Source organism: Syngnathus acus, chromosome 22 (genome assembly GCF_901709675.1).
Source record: "Syngnathus acus chromosome 22, fSynAcu1.2, whole genome shotgun sequence".
NCBI classification, from domain to species: domain Eukaryota; kingdom Metazoa; phylum Chordata; class Actinopteri; order Syngnathiformes; family Syngnathidae; genus Syngnathus; species Syngnathus acus.
In genome coordinates this window covers 55,522-75,923 of record NC_051106.1, presented here as the reverse complement: position 1 = coordinate 75,923, position 20,402 = coordinate 55,522, and the positions used below count along the sequence as shown (strand labels likewise).

The 20,402-nt window shown below is 52.9% G+C and overlaps 1 protein-coding gene across 1 annotated transcript in view; it reads left to right on the top strand.

Moving 5' to 3' along the window:
- Positions 1-1,219: 1,219 nt before the first annotated feature.
- Positions 1,220-20,402, top strand: part of LOC119116778 (nesprin-2-like) — a 20,748-nt gene continuing 1,565 nt past the window's right edge. Inside the window, exons 1-31 of the mRNA XM_037242455.1 lie at positions 1,220-1,456; positions 1,514-1,741; positions 1,814-1,930; positions 5,259-5,579; positions 5,677-5,997; positions 6,066-6,244; positions 6,812-7,028; positions 7,120-7,218; positions 7,307-7,471; positions 7,554-7,901; positions 7,969-8,099; positions 8,926-9,055; positions 9,120-9,287; positions 9,366-11,876; positions 11,956-12,111; positions 12,182-12,393; positions 12,810-14,820; positions 15,016-15,338; positions 15,406-15,550; positions 16,864-17,064; positions 17,171-17,430; positions 17,793-17,952; positions 18,032-18,184; positions 18,314-18,454; positions 18,528-18,689; positions 18,783-18,920; positions 19,006-19,191; positions 19,267-19,380; positions 19,452-19,604; positions 19,661-19,819; positions 19,917-19,994. Of these exons, the coding sequence (XP_037098350.1) occupies positions 5,571-5,579; positions 5,677-5,997; positions 6,066-6,244; positions 6,812-7,028; positions 7,120-7,218; positions 7,307-7,471; positions 7,554-7,901; positions 7,969-8,099; positions 8,926-9,055; positions 9,120-9,287; positions 9,366-11,876; positions 11,956-12,111; positions 12,182-12,393; positions 12,810-14,820; positions 15,016-15,338; positions 15,406-15,550; positions 16,864-17,064; positions 17,171-17,430; positions 17,793-17,952; positions 18,032-18,184; positions 18,314-18,454; positions 18,528-18,689; positions 18,783-18,920; positions 19,006-19,191; positions 19,267-19,380; positions 19,452-19,604; positions 19,661-19,819; positions 19,917-19,994 (9,030 nt within the window). The 5' untranslated portion in view covers positions 1,220-1,456; positions 1,514-1,741; positions 1,814-1,930; positions 5,259-5,570. The remainder of the gene's footprint in view (positions 1,457-1,513; positions 1,742-1,813; positions 1,931-5,258; positions 5,580-5,676; positions 5,998-6,065; positions 6,245-6,811; positions 7,029-7,119; positions 7,219-7,306; positions 7,472-7,553; positions 7,902-7,968; positions 8,100-8,925; positions 9,056-9,119; positions 9,288-9,365; positions 11,877-11,955; positions 12,112-12,181; positions 12,394-12,809; positions 14,821-15,015; positions 15,339-15,405; positions 15,551-16,863; positions 17,065-17,170; positions 17,431-17,792; positions 17,953-18,031; positions 18,185-18,313; positions 18,455-18,527; positions 18,690-18,782; positions 18,921-19,005; positions 19,192-19,266; positions 19,381-19,451; positions 19,605-19,660; positions 19,820-19,916; positions 19,995-20,402) is intronic.

Below are 20,402 nucleotides of genomic sequence, written 5' to 3'. Positions count from 1 at the left end.
CTGGAGACAAGTTAGTCGTTTCAGACACCTGCAGGCGGAGAGTTCACTCGTCGCTGTGCTTACAGCGATGGTCGAATGAAGTCTGAAGTCAGGCCTCATCAGGTGCATATTTATTGAGAAGAAACACAGTGGGGTTGAAAGTGGGGGTGTGAGAACCCAGGATGGGGTGAAGACGCTCCCCTGCTGATCAAAGCATAGCAGGGGGCCTTTTACGACTTTGTGGAAACAAAGCAACTTTGATTGCTTCCTCTGCAGCTAGTCAATCAGGTGAAAATATCTTAGCACTTTGGTCTACTACTTTTGGTAAGACAGGACAAGCTAGGTATATTATTACAGGTTACATTCCAACATAATCATACGATGAAGATATTCTGCAAACCCTAACAGGTTCGCTCTGTTAAAATCCCCCAAAACAATGATCAGTGAGTTTGGGAGTTTTTTCTCCATGTCTGTTATCTGGTCAGCCAGCAGCTGCATGGCTTCGATCCCATGTGCGTGCGGTGGAATGTAAACAGCTGCCATTTCAATCGAGGATAACTTCCGTGGTAAATAAAACGGCCGGCAGTTTATAAAAGTGTCGCTAAGAGAGGGCTGCAAGACTCTTTCAACACTGTGACATCAGTACACCAACCTTCATGTAGAAGCATAGACCACCTCCCTCTGTTTTTCCCGTGAGCTCCGTGCTGCGATCCGTGCGTAGGAGCCGAAATCCAGGCAGCTGTACGGCGTGGTTAGGGATGTGTTTGTTGAACCACGTTTCGGCGAAGCACAGGGCGGCGGATCTGCTAACGTCCGGGTTCCTTGGGATGAGAAGCAGCAGTTCATCCATCTTGTTCGCCAGGGAGCGGACATTCGCCAGATGAATTGATGGTAGGGGAGCACGGAAGCCTCTCTGCCTCAATTTCACGAGGGCTCCGGCGCTTGCCACGCCGCCGTTTCCAGCAGAACTTGTAGAGCGCCGCCGCTCCGGCGAGAATCTCCATCAAACTGCCTGGGTACGTGAAAACCGGAGAGAAAGTGCCAGGAGAAGACTGTCCGGGATGGGCAGCAGAAGTTGCAAAAAACACACAAAATAACACAAAGTGGCAAAGAGCGAGTCACCGAGACGGCCATCCGCGGCACCATCTTATGACTTTTGCTTCTGGTTCTGCGTCTTCACCTGCAGGCTGTTTTGTCTTGCCGGGATGAGGGCCAACGTCAAATCGCGGAGCTGAAGAGGGAAGCGGAGCACCTGCTTGATGAGGGCTGTAATCCTGAGGTGGCTCACCTGCTGCAAGAGACGGAGCTGCAGTGGAAGTCACTCCTGAGGATCTGCCAGGAGGCCCAAAGGCAGAGCCTTGTCCATGACTTTGAGGCTCACAGTCAAAGCACGCAGTCCTGGTTGCGAGAGCGAGAGTGCCAGCTGCAAGCTGCTGGCGTCCGCTCGCCTCCTGAGTACAGCCGCCGCCTAGCGCAGGTTGGTAGAAAATGGATAAATGCTTTTGAGGCCATTGAGCTCCGCTCGGTTTTCCAGGATGTACTGCAGTCCAGACCTGATGGTGACTGTCTGGTCGAGAACCTGGGGAGTTGCGGCCAGACCTTGTTTGACCGCCACGATGTGGACGAAGACCAAAAATGTCAAGTTCAACAGGCAGTCAAAGACGCAGAGGAATGTTGGCGCAAGGTTCTGCAGGTGGCTGGACAGCTGAAGGAGGAGGCCGCGGCACAGATCAACCAAGAGGCGGAGTCCAGAAACTCGGAGGTGATGAGGAAACAACAATGCTTTTGTTATTTGCCGCTATTTGTGATCCTCATGGCATCTTGTGCTTTTCAGCTGAGGGCATTCCAAAGCTTCCTGCAGGAAACCGAGGGCTGGCTCGCTGACCTTCAACATCACCTGGATTTGCTCCCTGCTCAAGTCACAGCGCAAGAGTGGCTGCATGCCGCGCAGGTGAACGCCGCCACTACGAGACACAATTTCTTGATCGACTGACGCACTTGACGTCCCGCGGACATGCACGGTCGAACGATTCACTGCTCAGCGAGCTGCCTCTGGGTTTCATCTTGGGTCTGCTAGTTTGATTGTTGCGTGCAATCGGGAGTCACCCTTTTTCTGGTCACGTGACAATCGTAAGCTGAGCCCGCCGTGATGCCATCTTCAGTCAAGTCAAGTTTATTTATATAGCCCTAAATCACAAGTCTCAAAGGGCTTCACGTGCAAAATGGACAATTATTCTCAACATCCCCTGATCATAACTCCCAGGCGGGCAAGGAAAACCTAAAAAAACACTACTGTCAAGATTCAAGATTCAAGAGTTTTTATCCGCCACGTTTGAGCGTGCCAAACAAGGAATTTGACTTCGGTAAATCACAGCCTCTGTTCAACATTCAGGTGACTAACAACACTCAGGACATGTGAAAAATGGCAAATATTCTCAAACATCCCCTGATCTTAAACTCCCAAGAGGGCAAGGAAAAACTCAAAACTCCAGCTAGGGGAAATGAGAAACCTTGAGAAGAGACCACAGATGGGAGGGTCCCTCTTCCAGGATGACCAGGCTGCAATGGATGCAGAGAGGACACATAGTACAAACAGTGTAGACAAATTCAAAAAAGGTGTGGAGAGCAGGATGTTCATCCATCCATCCATTTTCTGTACCTCTTAGTCCCCACAGGGGTCGCGGGTGTGCTGGAGCCTATCCCAGCGTCATCGGGCAGTAGGCGGGGGACACCCTGAACCGGTTGCCAGCCAATCGCAGGGCACACAGAGACAAACAACCATTCGCACTTGCACTCACACCTAGGGACAATTTGGAGTGCTCAATCAGCCTACCAAGCATGTTTTTGGGATGTGGGAGGAATGAGTGCCCGGAGAAAACCCACGCGGGCCCGGGGAGAACATGCAAACTCCACACAGGGAGGGCCGAAGGTGGAATCGAACTCGCACCCTCCTAACTGTGAGGCGGACGTGCTACCCAGTGCGCCACCGAGCAGGATGTTATTGCACAGTAATGACTCTGAGACTCTAAGAGTGGTGTGAGTTCATCAGAGCAACAGCCTGGGGGAAGAAGCTGTCTCTGTGTCTGCTGGTTTTGGCGTACAGAGCTCTATAACGCCGTCCGGAGGGGAATAGTTCAAACAGACTGCAACCTGGGTGAGAAGGGTCTGTAGAGATGTTACTTGCACGTTTCCTGGTCCTGGACAGGTACAAGTCTTGGATAGATGGGAGGTTGATTCCAATTATCTTTTCTGCAGTCCTGATTGTCCGTTGCAGTCTGTGCTTGTCTTGTTTGGAGGCCGATCCAAACCAGACAGTGATGGAGGTGCAGAGGACAGACTGGATGATGGCAGTGTAGAAGGTCTTCAGCAGGTTGAACTTCTTAAGCTGTCTCAGGAAGTACAGCCTCTGCTGGGCCTTCTTCTGGACAGAGTCTATGTGGCCGATCCATTTCAGGTCCCGAGAGATTGTGGTTCCCAGGAACTTGAAGGTGTCTGTGGAGAGAATAGTATTACTGCGGATAGTGAGGGGTGAAAGTGGTGAAGGGTCTCGCCTGAAGTCCACTGTCATCTCCACGGTCTTGAGCGGGTTCAGCTCCAGGTGGTTTTGGCTGCACCAGTGGACCAGCCGCTCCACCTCCTGTCTGTACGCAGTCTCATCACCGTCCTGGATCAGTCCGATGAGAGTGGTGTCGTCTGCATACTTTAGGAGCTTCACAGGAGAGTCACCTGAGGAGAAATCGTTGGTGTAGAGAGAGAAGAGCAGTGGGGAGAGGATGCACCCCTGAGGGGCTCCAGTATTGGTGGTCCGGGTCAGATGTGATGCTCCCCAGCCTCACACGCTGGCTCCTGTTGGTCGGGAAGCTGGTGATCCACTGACAGGTGGAGGTAGGCACCGCGAGCTGGATGAGCTTCTGTTGGAGGATGTCAGGAGCGATGGTGTTGAACGCTGAGCTGAAGTCCACAAACAGGATCCTGGCGTACGTTCCTGGGGTGTCCAGGTGGTGCAGGATGTGGTGCAGTCCCATGTTGACCGCATCATCCACCGACCTGTTTGCCCGGTAGGCAAACTGAAGGGGGTCAACCAGGGGGCCCGTGACATCCTTCAGGGGGTTCAGCACTAACCTCTCGAAAGATTTCATGACCACAGATGTCAGTGCGACAGGTCTATAGTCATTCAAACCTGTGATGGCGGGCTGCAGGATTCAAAATGGCCTACCCCCCCAGCTGGATTTTGCCACCTCTCACTCGTGGGGCTGCGTGGAACAATTGACGCTCCCTTTAAGCATCCTCATCAGCTGGGAGATGGCCCTCCACATATGACAACTGATTGACGATGCATGGTCGCATACTTTGCTGCCCCTGCGGACAAAAAAGAAGAGAAATAGAGCATAAGAGAAATCACTTTACTTAACTGAGATTCCGCCTGCACGAGACAGAGAGACAGACAGACAGACAGACAGACAGATAGATAGATAGATAGATAGATAGATAGATAGATAGATAGATAGATAGATAGATAGATAGATAGATAGATAGATAGATAGATAGTGTTGAGTTTTGTTCAAGATGTCCGTCGTAGATAGGCAGACAGGTAGGCAGGCGGGCGCAGGGGCAGAGGCGGGCGCAGCGGCAGATGCGGGCGCAGGGGCAGAAGCGGGCGAAGGGCAGAAGCGGGCGCAAGGGCAGAGGCAGAGGGGCATAGGCAGAGGGGCGGATATTGATCCCCAGAGGGAAATTCAGGAGCCAGCAGTGAGACACAGAAACACAGATAGATAAACAGATAAACAATACATCGATAACAGAAGACAGCTTAATATTAATAAATATTAAGCAGCTCAAATAATAAATGATAAATAAATAGGTCAAACAAACAAATAAATAAATAGATTAATAACTAATGGATAAAAAAACAAAACAATAAACTGTGTCACGACCAATGTTCCCTCTAAGCTGCGCGCGTGCGCAATCGCGCACTGCCCGCACGTTCTCAGCGCACAAGAAATCTATCCAGCGCATAAACATCCCCCGCCCCCCCATTACCCCCCCCCCCCTCCGAAGCGAAACGAACACGCAGCGTTGGACGTCCCATTAGCACCGCCCCCCCCCCCCCCCGAAGCGGTCTGATGTTGCTCACTGTAGTCCTAAATTTGCTCAAGGAGCTTGTGTCTATGCCCAGATACATGAAAAATTAGAGGGAACATTGGTCACGACTGTGACTATCTTCCGTTGCTGTAGTCTCTGCCCATATCTTGCACATCATCGTCATCATCTTTTATCAGAGCATTGTTAGCGCCAAGCACACCGGAGATGAGAAAGTCCAGGAGCTGAAGAGGCACTCCCGGCAGAGTGTGTGCGCTCAGGAGCCCGGACCGGAGCTTTTGCGTAAGGCAGTTCAGAACGCCGAGGACCAGTGGAGGGGAATCCTCGAGGCCGCCAAGGCAGCGCTTCACGCGGCAGAACAGCAGATAGCTCAAGAGGATCAGCTGAAGGCGCACCAAGAGGCCAGACGGGAAGTCCGAGCCTGGCTGCAAGAGAAGCAACAGAACCTCAATTCCCTGCATCTTGGCAAGGACCCCCAAGTCACCATAAAAATGGCGCAGGTAGCTGGCGACGCGTGAGCCTCAAGTTGAATGAGCAACAGCTCAACGTCGTTGGTGATTGCGTCATGAGTTAGCCCGCCTGTGCTCCTTGTGTCAGGACATCCTGAGCTCCAAACCACAAGGCGACAGCAAGATGGCCGAGCTGCAGAAACAAAGTTGGGATCTCTGCCATGGTGCCGACCCTGAGTCGCTCACAGCCCTGGAGGAGCTGTGGGCGGCACTGTTGCGCGACGCCGAAAATGCCCTGAGCAAAGCCGAGGTCCTCTACTCACTTTCCCGGGAGCTGCAAGCCTTTTTCAGCCAGGCGTCCGGCGCCCAAGCCTGGGTGGACCAGCTGCAGTCGCAGCTCGACAGTGTCAGTAGAATGGACGCTCGAGGTGGCCGGGCCCAGATAGAAGAGCGGCTCAGCACGGTGCACGTGAGTGGTCCGGCAAATAGCACAGCTTTCTCTGCACCCGGAGACCAGTGCACATGTCGTGTCTCCAGATGATCTTGAGCTCCGGATCCAGTGGAGAGAGTCGACTGTGGGATCTGCAGAGGCGAGCGCAGAGCCTGGGCGACCACCAGGACTTGGAACAGGACAGCAGACTGCAGATGCAGACCAAACTCAAGCAGCTGCAGGAGCAGTTTGGGACTGTGCTGCAGGCAGCAGAAAGGGCAAGCAGGTACCGACGGACGCTCAAGTACCGTTCTTTTCCATGTATAATGCGCCCCCATGTATAATACGCACCCTAAAAATGGCATGTTGATGCTGGAAAAAAGCCTGTACCCATGTATAATACGCACCCAAATTTTGACTCCTACTTAAGTCCGTAAACGTAAAATTATTTCAGAAAAAAGATCATCTTTGGGAACAACCGGATGTTATTCTGCCGGTCAGTATCACTGACACAAATGTTTCGGATTTGTGTAGGGTACATTGTGACAGCAAACGAGCAGGTGATCGAGCAAGCGTCTGATACGAGAGCATTGTGTTCGTATGGAGCGTGTTTGAAGTGAACAGCAGAGAAGAAAGCGCATCTGTAATGGCGGCCTCCGTATGATATCCAGATTAAAAAAAAAAAAAAAAAGAAAAAAAAAAAATTTTACCCATGTATGATGCGCACCCCAGATTTTAGGACAATAAATTAGTTAAATTTTGCGCATTATACATGGAAAAAAACGGTACTTTTCTGGCAGCAGGCACCTCCTCAAAGCCCTCTGTTGAGTTTTTGTCTACCGCTGTCCACTAGACAACTGCAGAGTGTGGAGGACCTCGTGGTGTCCTGTTTGTCTCAGCGAGGACAGGCCGAGGCTCGTCTGGCCCAACTCCGGACGGAGACATCCAATCTGCCTTGCGCCTTCCCTTGGCCCGGCCTGGGTGAGCGCAGTCAAGCGGCGGAAGGAGCCCGGTCCCTGCTGGACAAGGCCTCGGCGATGGGACCCCTCCTCTTAGATCTACGCACGCGGGTAGAACTTCAATATGTCCTTCAAAGCAACGGCAGTATGTTGCTCGTATGTGGATAGTCAAGTCACCGGTTGTGTTCCAAACGTTGTGCAGGCCGCAGAGCTGTTTGAGGCCACCCAGGACCCCGACTGGGCTGATTCTACCTGCGCCGGCATGGTGTATTCCGTCTCGGCCTTGCTCCAAGACCTAACGGTGAGTTTGTCTGCACCACACCCTTTCCTCGCCAGCCGGATGAAGACATGTTGCTCTGCGCTCGGCACGCACGCCTACCTGCCATCAGGACACTGCAACCCGTCTGGAGCAAGGAATTGTGGCCGAGAGGCGAGTGGCCCAGCTTCTAGAACAGCATGAAGCGGCGCAGGATTGGTTGCGAGAGCAGGTGAAAAGACTGGAAGATCCTACGGATGACAGAGCACGTCTTCATGGGGCCATCAACACACTCAAGGTCAGCCGAGCGGGCGGGATGAGCCAGGAAACAGGCTCTCGGGGCTTTCGTCTTGATGGGCTTGGCGCGGCGCTCTCCTCAGGCCTTACTCCAGACCGTAGACCGGGAGCAGAAAGAAATGAAGGAGCTGGATGCCGCTAGAGAGCATCTGCTCGGCCTCTGCACCTCCGGAGGCGGCGATGCACTGACACTAGCGGTCAGCCACCTGGGCGAGCTCTGCACCACCTCGGAACAGTACCTGAGGGAGCGCTTGAGGGCCTGTGAAGCCCGCCTGCGGGAGCTGGACTGCCAGGCGGCACATCGGACCCATGAGCTGAAGGAGAAAGCTGCCGCCTTGCTGTGGGAGTTGAGTTCTCTGGACCGGGTGCTCGGCCACGTCGGATCGCAGAATGGTGTCTGTCAGATGCAGCGTCACTGGGACAGCCTGCGGGTGGGTTTTCACGTTCTGACCGTTTAGCACTGAACCCACGACACGTCACGTCTTTCTATTCCGGCAGAATTGTGAAAAGTCGCTGCAGGAGCTCCGTGTCCACATTGACATGCTCAACCGGGAGCTTGCTGCTGCCGACAGGGATCTTCCCAGCGAAATAAGAATCATGGTGCAGTCCCTGTGCCAGCAACATGAAAGGTACCAGACAGCGAAGCCGAGTCACGCGCACGACAAGTTGCGCGCCTGACACGTTCTAACTTTCAAAACCGCAAGTTGTGTCCAATTGTTGGACGAGTGCTTGTCTGGAAAAAACAAAACAGACAGGACTTGGGTTCTTTGGAGGGTCGTTGTTGATTTTAAGGAGAGCCATCATCTTATATCCGGGTGGCCCACCTGATTGCATTCATCTTTTGCCTTTGGCAGTAGGACACAGCGTTTTGGGAGTGACTTGGCAGAGTTTTTAGGTGTGCTAGTACAAGTTTCACAGCTGGCACGTGCACAGGATAAACAGGTGATGTTTCTTCATCTTAATTGGATATTGCTTGTGGTGTCCCCCAGGGCTCCGTTTTGGGCCTCGGTCCTTTGTAAGGCATTGGATGCACTGAAACTGGTGTTTGCTATTTATATCTTCTGTTCTGCAGGAATTTGAGTGACTTACCAAAGAAATTAAAACAAAAATGAAAATGTGCTTTGATAGAAAAAATCATATCATTCAACTTGACTAAAACAAGCTTTGTTTGGGAAGTTGCAGGACATCAATTCCTAGACAGTTGAGAGAAAGCCGAAAGCCACAGATCAAATCTAAAAAGATGGAGAAGCATTTCAGTATTCCTGTGCCATCATTTTTCCATGTTTGAGGAGCTGCGTGGCAATTTGGGGTTGTTTTCTGCTGTCTGCATAAAGAATGTCTCCTTGTACCGGACGTCGTTGGTCACAAATTCATCGTTGGTCACAAATTCGTCGTTGGTCACAATGTCGTCGTAATCCACGCCAGCATTCCCGATAATCGTGCGTTTTCCTTCAGTCTAGAGTCAAGACTGAGCCAGCAGCAACGAAGCTGTTCCACAAACATGGCTTGCTGTCTCAGCCATTCCTTGCAAGCGCTGCAGGACTGGAATGGCAGCGAGCCTTCGCGATCCGGCGTGTCCCTGCAGGTGGGCCTCATTCGCGGTCGCTTTTGGGGCCCTCCCTCCGTTTTTCACGTCTGATTTTTGTTAGGATCCCGAAGATGAAAGGCAACGGCTGCTGGCTGTTCTTGGCGAGGCATTTGAGCAGCGGCAATTTTTGAGCGACTGCCTGGACCGGGATGTGTTTGAGCAACTTTCACAAGACATCTCTGAGGTTCTCAGAGGAGCGGGGACGCTGAAAATGTCTCAATGTCAGGAGGTAAGGTATTGAAAACATCCTTTGTATTATGCTTGGGAGTGCTGTTTCTGGAATTGTCATGGGATTTTTTTCATGTAGGAACCCAATGCCAAGGGTGAAGCCACACCTAGTGTGAGTGCTATTGCCGCTCTGGATGCTCAGCCCAAGGAGGCAAAGATGTCTTTGGTGGCGCCACCACCGCGGAAGAACAAACAATCAGCTGAGACAAAGTCTCCAGTTGAGCAAAACACATTTCCAACGGCAACAAATGAACAAGTCGCTCACTTTGTCACGGACATCATTGAATCTGCCATCTCTAATAAAGCTGCACTAGAATTGGAAAGTAGAAAAACATCCTCAGGTTCTCACTTTGGCACAGGATTCTCTCAAGTTGTTCACATGAAGGAAGGGAAGATTTCTCCACCTGCAAGAAAGTCAAAGAGCGTCAAGTCTTCCACACAAGTACCTGTAAAAGAGACGACACAAGAATCGAATCTCCATGACCGGGAACATCCAGTCTGCGAAGAAGCAACAGAAGTCTCTGCAAGTGGGCAAGCTTGTGGCATGACTGAGGTTGTCACAGCAACGAGACACGCTGACATAGTATCTGAGCAAAATCACCCAGAAGAGGCTGCTGCCGGAATCGCTCAATTTGCTACTGTGCACCAAAGAAATCTCTCACCGCCCGCAAGAAGATCAACAAATATCATGCTTACTCCAAAGCTGCCAACAGCAGCCAGGGAAGGTCTGGCATATGCGGCAGAAACATCTCAAGAGCACACAATTTGTGAGGAGGCACCAAAGGAGTCTGCGAGCCAGGAAACCAGAGTCGGCACGGGACTGATTGAGTCTGCAATGAGACAACTTCCTCAGGAAGTGGGGGGAAAATCCTCAGCTTCAGTAGTTCCCAGCTCTGAACCCGTTGAAGCGGAAGGAGAGATTTCACCACCCAAAAGAAAATTGAAGGCCGCCGAGCCCCATTTCCATAAAACGGCAGAGCAAAAGTTGCAGGATAGTAGTGAGCAAACAAAAGGAGTCGTGGCTCCACGGCCACCGAAAAGAAAGCCAAAGCGCTCAACCGCCCCCCCGCCAATTCCCAAAGAGGGACACCCCGAGAGGCTCGGATGCGCCGACGTGGCATATGCTGAAGAATTGGCAAAGCGCGAGATGATTCCACAAGAACCTCCAAAGTCCCCCAAACACAAAGCTGCCTCACTCTACGCTGAGCCAGACCTCGCCGCCACTAACGTGGCTGGCCCTGAGCCCGCGGCTTCTGTTTTGGTGGACGGCAAGCTATCAGAGAGTTTCAAGGTTGCCCCAAGACCCATTGAGACAAGCCCAGTAGCTGTTGAGCGAGGCGCCTCTGAAAATGATGAAGGTAAAAATCTTGCTAAGCCAGCCCAAGCTCTGTGCATCACACAAGTGAGCTCACCCGTGCAAGCCGTTATTGAGTTGGAACTGCTCGAAGTTGCGAGGGAACCAGCGGGCCAAGCCAACGCCAAAGACGTTGCGGTTGACAACGACAACGCAAAAAGATGCCTCTCTCGAGATGGAGCTCCAGTGGATGCTTTACAACTGAATATTCAGATGGACAAAGACTTTTCTGCTGAGACTGCACTGCAAGGGGAATCTCCCATGGTTTTAGCAGCACAATTGGTGGAGATTGTATTATGCGACGAGGCCGTGGAAAAGACCTGCCAGGCGGAGATCAACCTGCAAAGACCGACTGACGACGAGGAGCACGACGGAGCCTCCTTGCCTGTGGGTGCTTTGCAAGATACTCCTGTGACAATTCACATGGGGCCCCATGTGCGTCTTGTACAAGTTGAGATAAAAGCATGTCAAGAGCAGAACAAAGACAAACTCGAAACAGAAGTGGTGGAAGAGCCAGAGAAAGCCACGGACGACGAAATGTCTCCGGGAGGGAAGCCAGACACCAGCACAGAGCGAAACGCGGGCAAAGCCGTGTCCGTTGCCCAAAAAGACAAAGCGAAGTGCAACCACGAGGAGAAGCCACCGCAGCTCATCCAAACGGAAGAAATCGGCACAGTGCCACTGGCTGCAAGTCTTGTTGACGCCCACATGGCTGTGACGCAAGAGAGCAAAATGAAAGAGCTAAGCCAAGGTGAATCTTTAATGACAATGCCACGAGAAGAATCTTCAGAGAGCCTCGCTGAGGCTCCCTGCCAGCCTGACCCCGAGGCGAATGAGGTCAGCCATGGTGAGACTTTGATGACAATGGCACGAGAAGAATCTCCAGAGCTCGCTGAGGCTCCCTGCCAACCTGACCCCAAGGCGAATGAGGTCAGTCAAGGTGAGTCTTTCATGACAATGCCTCAAGAAGAATCTCCCGAGAGCCTCGCTGAGTCTCCCTGCCAGCCTGACCCCAAGGCGCTCGCTGCGGCCCAAACAGAAGCCCGGCAAATGGCTGCACCAACGGAGCAAAGCCAGAACGCCAGTAGGTGTGAAGTGTACGCAACAGGCACTTTGCAGATGCGCCAAGCCAGCGTCAAGAGGTCCGAGTCGGACACTGACGTAGCAGAAAGAGCTTCGTTGACGGACATCTTCTCAGAGCTGAAGGCAACGGCAGAGATGGAAATCCTTCACGAGGTACGCGGCGGCTGGCGTTTGTCTGATTAAGAGAATGAAAAGTTTTTCATCGCCCTGTCAAATAAATCTGCCCTCACAGGACTCGTGTAACGATTGTCTAGCAGAGCTGTTGAGCTCCACAAGTGGCGACCCGAACGTTTTGCTGTGCGGCCTCGTGTCAAACCTTGTGAGCTGTAAGAATCGCTCAGCCGAGCTACAGGTCGCTGCTATGAGCCGGCAGCTGAAGGAGGCTAAGGTGAGACTTGATGCCAAGGACGAGAGAAAGTGCCGCAAGGCCTCTAAAATGTTTGCCCGTTCACTCGCAGAAGTGTCATGACACGGCCAGGGAGCAGGCCGCCCTCCTGGAAGCGGAAGGTGACTCTCTGGAGAAGCGCTGGAGTGCAGCTGCTCGCGATGCAGCCGCCGTCGTAATGGACAAAGTCCAGCGGCTTCAGCTTGTACAGAACTTTTTTCAACAAAATGACAAAGTCAAGACCACCTTGGAACACTTGGCAGCTCAACTGGATATGTCCAGACTGTAAGTCCCTCAACTTCAATGTGTGCGTCTGGCGAGGGGTGTGGCCTACAGCAGGCCCTTACCAGTTTGTCCTACAAACGTGCGCATGGCGCTGCGGCTCTCCTTGCCCACTTGCCGTAACTTTTCATGGCACCCAACATAAAGTGACTTCTCACTCAAATTGTCTGCTCTTTTGAGTGACAATGATCACAAACAAAAACAAACAAAAAGACCTCCGGAGCCAAGACGCTCCAATGAGAAAAACAACAAGCCAATGAAAGACCATGTGAGGGCAAAGATAGAAGTGCCACACCTAAAGAAGTACCAAAACCGAAGCTAAACTTTGAAAAAGACACTACAAACCAAATAGTTTGGAGACAGAAGAGGAAAGTCAAGCTTTATATCTGTTGTACTGACTCAAGTGTTTTTTCTCATAGCGCCCCAGCAGAGAGCCACCACCAAGAGGCGGAGTGCCTGAACTCCACCAAGAGAGCTCTCAAGGAGAACCGTAGCGTCCTTGGGGAACTGCTGGACATTCACGCAAGACTGCATCCTCTCCTTGGCCATGCGCACCGCGCAGCTGCAAAGAATGTGATTGAGACTCGACAAGAGGACTGGAGAGCGCTGGAGCGCGCCACAGAGAAGGCACTGCATCGGTCGGATGTTCAGGCCCGGAGTTGCAGCGATCTCTTGCTGGAGTTGTCGTATCTGCGGGTACACTTGAAATTGCTCAGTCAACAGCTGGAAGGGTCCCCGTGGGACTGCGCCAAAGTCACGCAGCTGATTATTCCGCATGCCGAGGTCAAAGCCGCCCACGTCAAGTATTACCACTTGAAGGAGAGGTCGGAGGCGCTGCCCTCAAACGTATGGCCCAAAGAACGAGACGAGATCAAGAAAGCGCTCGCCAACGTCAAGGACCAACTTTGTCTTACGGAGGAGTGGATGGCCTCTAAAATCCAGATAAGCGGCGATGCCGTCACCAAGAAAGTCCTGACCCTGGGCAGGGACGGTCTCTCGTGGGCCAAGCAGATGGAGAGCAGCATCGAGGGCATGTGCACCAGAGTGCCTCTGCTCCCCGAGGAGGTGCACCATCAGCTCCGGGCCTTGAAAAAACTGCAGTCACAAGTCATGGCCAAACACAGACAACTCGAGTTACAGGTGAAGGCGGCGATGGAACTCCTGCCGCAGCTGGACGGAGTGGAGGAAATGCCCGCCGTGCGCTCCATGCTCGAATGTCTCCAAGAACACTCAAAGTTGCTCATCCAGAAGCTGACTGACGCCACCGCGCACTTGGAATCGGGGCTGCGCATCAGAGAAGCAGTGGCCGAGCGGATTGCCCATCTTGATTACTGGGTGGGAGCTCATCTGCAAAGAGAGATGCTGGAGACCGTCCGGACGGACTTTGCGACTGCTGATGTCGAGAGCCAGGAGGTGCCAATCCAGGTGGAAAAGCAGTGCGCCACCTGCGAGGCGCTTTTCATGCAGACCAAAGACATCGCTTCGGAGCTCAGCGTGGCGGAAAGCTGCCAGCTCTTTGACAAGCTCACCCAGCTCCGGGAAGACATCAGCAACATTGGCAGCTGCTGGCGGGCCGAGAGGAAGGAGTTTGAGGAACACGCACGGTCTGTAGACTCCAGTGAGAGGGAGCTTGTCACCGTTGAACATAGCCTGAGGCGGATGCAAGACCAGCTGCACCAACTGAGATTCCCCACCCTGACAGAATCCCTGGAGGTGTTGGAATACTTCCAAGACCAGCTTTTGGAGCACCGCTCTACGATTGGCCTACTCTGGGCCTGGACTCAGGAAGTGAAGACGAATGAATTTGACTCAGTCATTGCCGAAATTCAGAACCAACTGACGGCCCTGCGACTGAAGGCCAGCGAGCAACACAAGTACCTCTACATGAGGCAGAATGCAGAGGCCCTGAAAGAGGCTATGGAGAAGCAACTTTGTCAGACCAAAGAAGACACACGGGCAAAGGAGCGCTACAAGACATACCACAAGCTTCTGTGTCATTTTCCTCTGATCAAAGGGCGTTGCAAAGAGGTCGTGTCCAAACTCCAGATGATCTCCACCGACTTCGACCCCGCTCAGCTGCGCTCCGAGCAACGCAGACTTCAGCAAAATGAGGAGAGCCTTCAAAACGCGAAGACGAAAATCTTTGAGGTTCTCGGCGCCGTGGAGTGCGCACTGCTTCAAGAGCTGGATCTGGACTCGGAGAGGAAAGCAATGCGAGCCTTCCTTGGGGATGCTCACCGGGAGCTCCAGAAGCCCATGCTCATGGCGCCAGACGAAGCAGGGATCCATAGGCAATTCCAAAAAGTAGTCTTTCTGAAAAATACTCTTGAGTGGCGAATGAGAGCACTGGAACTTCTCAAGGAAGGAAGCGCACGTCCGGATCTCCGAGAATTGACCGACTGCGTTCTACGCCAGTGCGACTCCCAAATGGCAAGTTGGCCTTTTCTGGCAGCAATTAGACGTACTTAAGAAAAGCTACAAATGAGAGTCCTTCGGACTGCTCAGCCAAAGGACTCTCATTTGTATTTTTTTGCTTGCTGCGTTTAGTCTTCGACAGCCTCACTGAACCCGTCTCCGTCTTTTTAAACAAAAGGTAAAGTCTGACCGAAATTGTTTGTCTTTTAGGACAACATTTCTGATGCCAGGACATCACTGAGAAACTACACCCAAACTGTCAAACGAGCACTGCAGTTCTTGAGGGACGTTGAGATCTCTCTGCTGCTCCTTCCTGGAGTCTGTGGTGAAAAGCTGGAGGAAACCAAAGAGGTCTTAGACTCACTGGAGGATCACTTCCAGACTCACGTGGACCAGCTGAGCCAAGTTGCCCTCGATCCTTCCCTGTCCCCGCTGGGGGTAGAGCGTCTCCAGGAGAGTACTTTGAGTCAACTCCTTGTGAGGATGTCCACACTTAAAGCAAAAGGCTACATTCAGCTGGAGAATCTCAGCAGGTTGAACTTTTACTCACTTGACGCCGCTCTAAGAAGTAGTCTCACTGCTCAAAAATGTGCTCCACAGCTGTGCCGAGAACAACAGAAAATACGCAAAATCCCTCGAGGGAATCAGTCTGCATGCCAGGAACGCAGAAGCCAGTCTGGAGTATTTTGTCTCTCGTGAGGCCCATTCTCTGGACGAGTGCACCGAGCGGCTGCGAGAGCTCCAGGTAGGAATCTATGTGCTAAAGCTGAGCGCAACCGTCACCTGATCCGCACTGTTAGAGTGGTGCTCACTCTAACTTATTTGCAAGAACCACACGGGAGACAGTATGCCCTTTGAGCATTTGCAAGTGGAGAAATCGTTCGCCACTGTGCATACAGCGATGTTCGAACAAAGTCTGACTTTGGATTCTTGCAAGAGAGTATTTATTGAGAGAAAACAGGGTGGAGGTGAGAGGGGACAGGGTTGGTGAACCCCTGGCCTCTGGTCAAATCAGAGCAGGGGGTGTTTTACGACGTTGGGGAAAACAGAACAACTTAGATTGCTTCCTCTGCAGCTGGTCAATCAGTAAAGATGATGCAAGCACTTTATTATACAAGGTTGTAGAAACAGAAACTAGTGGACCATTTTAGATAACTAACTAAGCAAGAATGTTTCCACACCATTTGGAAAGTTTCAACGACTGAATGTGTTAACTTTCCAGAGTCAAGGAAACGTGAAAGGTTTTAACAAAGTTCATAATTCTTGTCTACATTCAAAGTCAAAGTCAAAGTCAAAGTCAGCTTTATTGTCAATCCCTTCATATGTCAAGACACACAAAGAAACCGAAATTCCGTTTCCTCCATCCCACGGTGACGAGACATACAAGTAGGCGACACAAAACAAAAACAAGAAGGCACAAACCATAAATAATAAATAATAAATCAAATAAAATGAGCGATGAATAAATAACAGACCAATAACCCATTAAATAAGAGGGGCAAAACCGAGCCAGTGCGCATACAGCAAGAACTGGACGCTACGCTGAAAGGGGGAGCGAGTTCAGGATCCTAACAGCCTGGAGTACGAAGCTGTTGGAAAGTCTGGTGGTGCGGGAGCGCAGGCTCCTGTACCGCCTCCCAGAGGGCAGAAGTTCAAACAAAGAGTGAGCGGGGTGACTCACATCACTCACGATCTTGGTCGCCTTGCGGGTGAGATGGGAGGTGTAAATGTCCTTCAAGGAGGGGAGAGAAGCACCAATAGTCTTACTAGCCGTTTTCACTATGCGCTGCAGGGCCTTCAAGTCGTGGTCAGTGCAGCTGCCACCCCAGACAGCAATACAGTTGGAGAGGACGCTCTCAATGGTGCCGCGGTAAAAAGTAGTCATGACGGCCGGAGGAGCCCCCGCTCGCCTGAGTTTCCGAAGGAAGTACAGGCGGCGCTGGGCCTTCTTCCAACATAATCATACGATCAAAATAATCTATCAACCCAATTTATCAACACGCACCGCTCCGTTTTGCTCCGCTCTGCTCTGCTCCGCTCTGCTCCGCTCCACTGCAGGTCCTGCGGGCCGATCTGGACTCTGCGCTGAGGCAACTGGAGGACATGGAGGAGTGGTGTCCCGAACAGCGATGCCAAGCGCAGCGGGAGACCTCCGCGGCGGCCGCCTGGACACGTGTGATCAAACTCCGCCTTGGCTCGCGGCGCCTCAGCGTGAGACTCGAGCAAAGGATCGTCGAATGGAGCGACATCGCCCGCAGCGTAAGTAGCTAGTCAAAGTCTCGACTGAGTGAGCGCTCAAGAAGACGCTTTGTGTTGGCATCGGCAGGGGACTCCACAAACGGAGTGTCCCTCTGTTGTCTCTCAGGTGGAGAAAGCCTCTGCCGCGCTGCGGCAGACAGAGCAGGAGCTCCCCGAGCTTGCCCCCTTGATGGCCTCCACCAAAGAACTGGTTGACCTGCAGCAGTGCTGGGAGCAGTACCGGGACAGACTGGACTGTGAACACGGCGCACTATGCGCCCTGGAACAGCGCGTCGCCAGGCTGCTGGGTGTCCCCGACGGCACGGAAGAGGCGCCGCCCACACCCCTCTGTCAGCATCTGCAAGCCATACGGGCCGCCTACGGCAGGTAAGCGGTACCCAGCGCCTTTGCTCCCGAGCCTTTAGCGAGGTCGACGCCTATTTGCTCTCCGTTTGGCTTTAGGTTGGTTGACGGAAATTTTGGTTGGGGCACTTATTTGGTTCAGTGACAGCTTTGGATGACTTTATCGGGGTTTGATGTGGGAATGCCATTGGAGCACACTGCTACACACTGCAAATGTGCCACAACCAGTGCAGCCCAGTAGGAGGCCACCGGATGAGTGAATATTCTCCAAAAGGTCCATATTGGGATTGGAGTTGAATTTGTGGATGTTGTCCGGGTTTCTGGCCCTGAGCGGCAGCTGGCTTTGATTTGTTTTGGCCGTCCGTTTGTTGCGCGCGGTTCCTTAGGGTCATGCGGAGTAGCCGAGACGGTTTGGAACAGATAAAGCTGGAGCTGGAGGACAATGAAAAATTGCAGGAGGAGCTGCAGGTGGTGTGGGTGTGGTTGACAACGGCTGACAGCCTCTTGTCTCAGATGGATCCAAGCAACGGCATAGTAGAACTGAAGGTATGAGCTCCGTCCGGCTCATGAGCGACGTGGCCCGTTCACCTTTCAAATAAAAGTTTGCATTCGGCCGCCGTTTCAGGTGCTCCATGGCCAGTTGTGCGTCCAGAAAGCGCTGGTCCGGGGCATTCGGGAGCGACTCAAGTCAAAGTACCTGGAGTCGGACGTGGTCCCGCCGGAGATCCACGGACGACTGCAGGAGGTCCAAAAGGCTCTGGAGCAAGTTCAGGCTAAGGTAAACTGAGTCTGCGCCATTTTCATTCAAGCGGTGTCTAGAAATTTCAAAACTCGTAGGACTGACTCCACAGCGAAACAACAAGAATTCCTGCTTTGCAAGCCCGCCTTACCCAATTTGTCCATCCAGGTCGAAGAGGCCATGGAGACAAGCGGACCCACACACAGAATCGAAGCCGAGCTGCTGGAGACTCAAGTTGGCCTGCGCTCAGTGCAGGAGCGGCTGCAAGACAGGAGTTGCAAAATGGCGGACGCAAAACGGGCTCAGAAGGTGGATGGGGCGGGGGTCATCACGCCCTAACCCGGGAAACCCCCTCAAGCCCCATTGTTGAAACTCCATGCAGCTGGTGTGGGACGAGCTGAAGAAGTGGCACTCGCAGGTGGCAGTGCTGGAGGCCGATGTGCGGGACCACGCGCCGTCGCTGACGCAACGACTGGCAGCGGTGCAGCAGCTGTGCGTCCAACTCACTGAGCGGGCCGAGCAGAAGACGGCGCTCATTGGCAAGGTGAGAGAGTGATTTTGTTATGCTCTGCTTTCACTTGGACACCATTTCTTTGTGGCCGATCAGGCTCGATACAAAGTTCCGCCTTGTTCTCAGACGCAAGGTTGGCTGGAGGAGCATCGGGAGATGATCACCAGCTCCAAGAGTTGGATGTTGGAGTCGCAGGCTTGGCTAGCCACCCCCCGCACGTACACCACCTCCAAATGTCTGAGTGAGCACGTCACAGCGCTGCAGGTCAGATGAGCCTGAGCCCCGCAAGTGTCGGAGTCGCGCTGACTCGCTCTTCTGCCCGCGCTCTTTTGGCGTGGTGACGCCACAGACGGTGTTGAAGGACGCCGCGCAGATCCGAAACGCCTTGGAGAGCTTCTCTTCAGTCTTGGAGCAGATGTCTCAGGTGGTGGACGTCTCAGCTCATTGGGAGCAGCGGGCGGAAGCCGACCGACAACTGGCGGCCGTCCAGAACAGCTTTGCCGAATCTTTGTCGCAAATGGAGCGCGCCGCCGCCGTGAGTCTCCCTCTCTCAACATTTCCACATAGCGAGTCGCTCCTTGCTCATGTCCATCGGCGCTGTCTCGCCAAGGAGGTGACGGCGATGGAGACAGAAGCCGTCATAATGGAGACAGATGTGGCCGAGATCAAGAGCCTCCTCTGCTCCCCGGAGACATTGTCCAGCCCCAAGAAGAAACATCTCAAGGTGACGTGTCACTTGTGCATCACAAGTGCGCCTGGCCCCCGCGTACTCACAAAGCTCGTGGCGCCGCGCAGATGCTCGAGCGGAGGATCCGCTCCATGAGGAGCAACATTACCGACATCCAGAAAGCCAAATTGCTCCTTCGTCTTCCGGAGAAGACGGACAAGACCTTGACTGTTTTAAGGCTCATAAATCAGCTGCAAACCTCGCTGCCGGACCTCGAGAAGGTGAGTTGCTGCGTCAAGCGGGTCGTCCGAGGCTGTGTGTCTCGCTCTCATTTCAGAAGATCCAGGCTCTATCCATCCAGCAGCTTCCCGCTCAACGGGCTCGAGGCGAAAGCCGGCAGGCAATGTCCCTGATGGAGCTCAAGCTGCCCAGCAACTTAGAAGAGAGTGAGGAGAGTGAGGAGAGTGAGGAGAGTGAGGAGAGCGAGGAGAGCAAGGTGAGCCAGGTGAGCGAGGTGAGCGAGGTGAGCGAGGTGAGCCAGCGCAATCTTGGAATTCTCCTCACAAGTCCAAACCGATTGGTGCTTGTTACAGGTCGACGACCCCGAGCCGAACGAGGCAAAGGAAGCCGCGCCTGGGCAGAGGCACGCGGGGGTGGCCCACATCGTTACGGTAAGGGCCGTTTGTTTGCGGGAGGCATAGCCCACCTGCCTTTTTGCGCCAATCTACTGCTTGCTGCTGTTTTTTAGGCACCCAAAAAAACATATTGTCACTTCCTGCGCCTCCTTGTCAATCTCTGATATGATGTCAGCTTTAGTCATGTCGCCGTGTTTGCATTTGCGCTTTGACACCAAGCAAAGAGGCAGCGGGTCCGCCCTGTCGCCCTTGTCCACTTTTGAGTTGTGCGCGGCCATTAGGCTGATGAGGCCAGCGGGGAAACCGCAGGGCAGGCTCAGGAAGTGAAGGCAGGTGCAGGCGCACGTGTTTGAGTCCCAGTGATACTATTTCAAGATGATACCGTGCCATCGCTCTTCTGCAAGGACTCAAGTTTGCGGTGACTAAAACAAGTGATTATTTGTC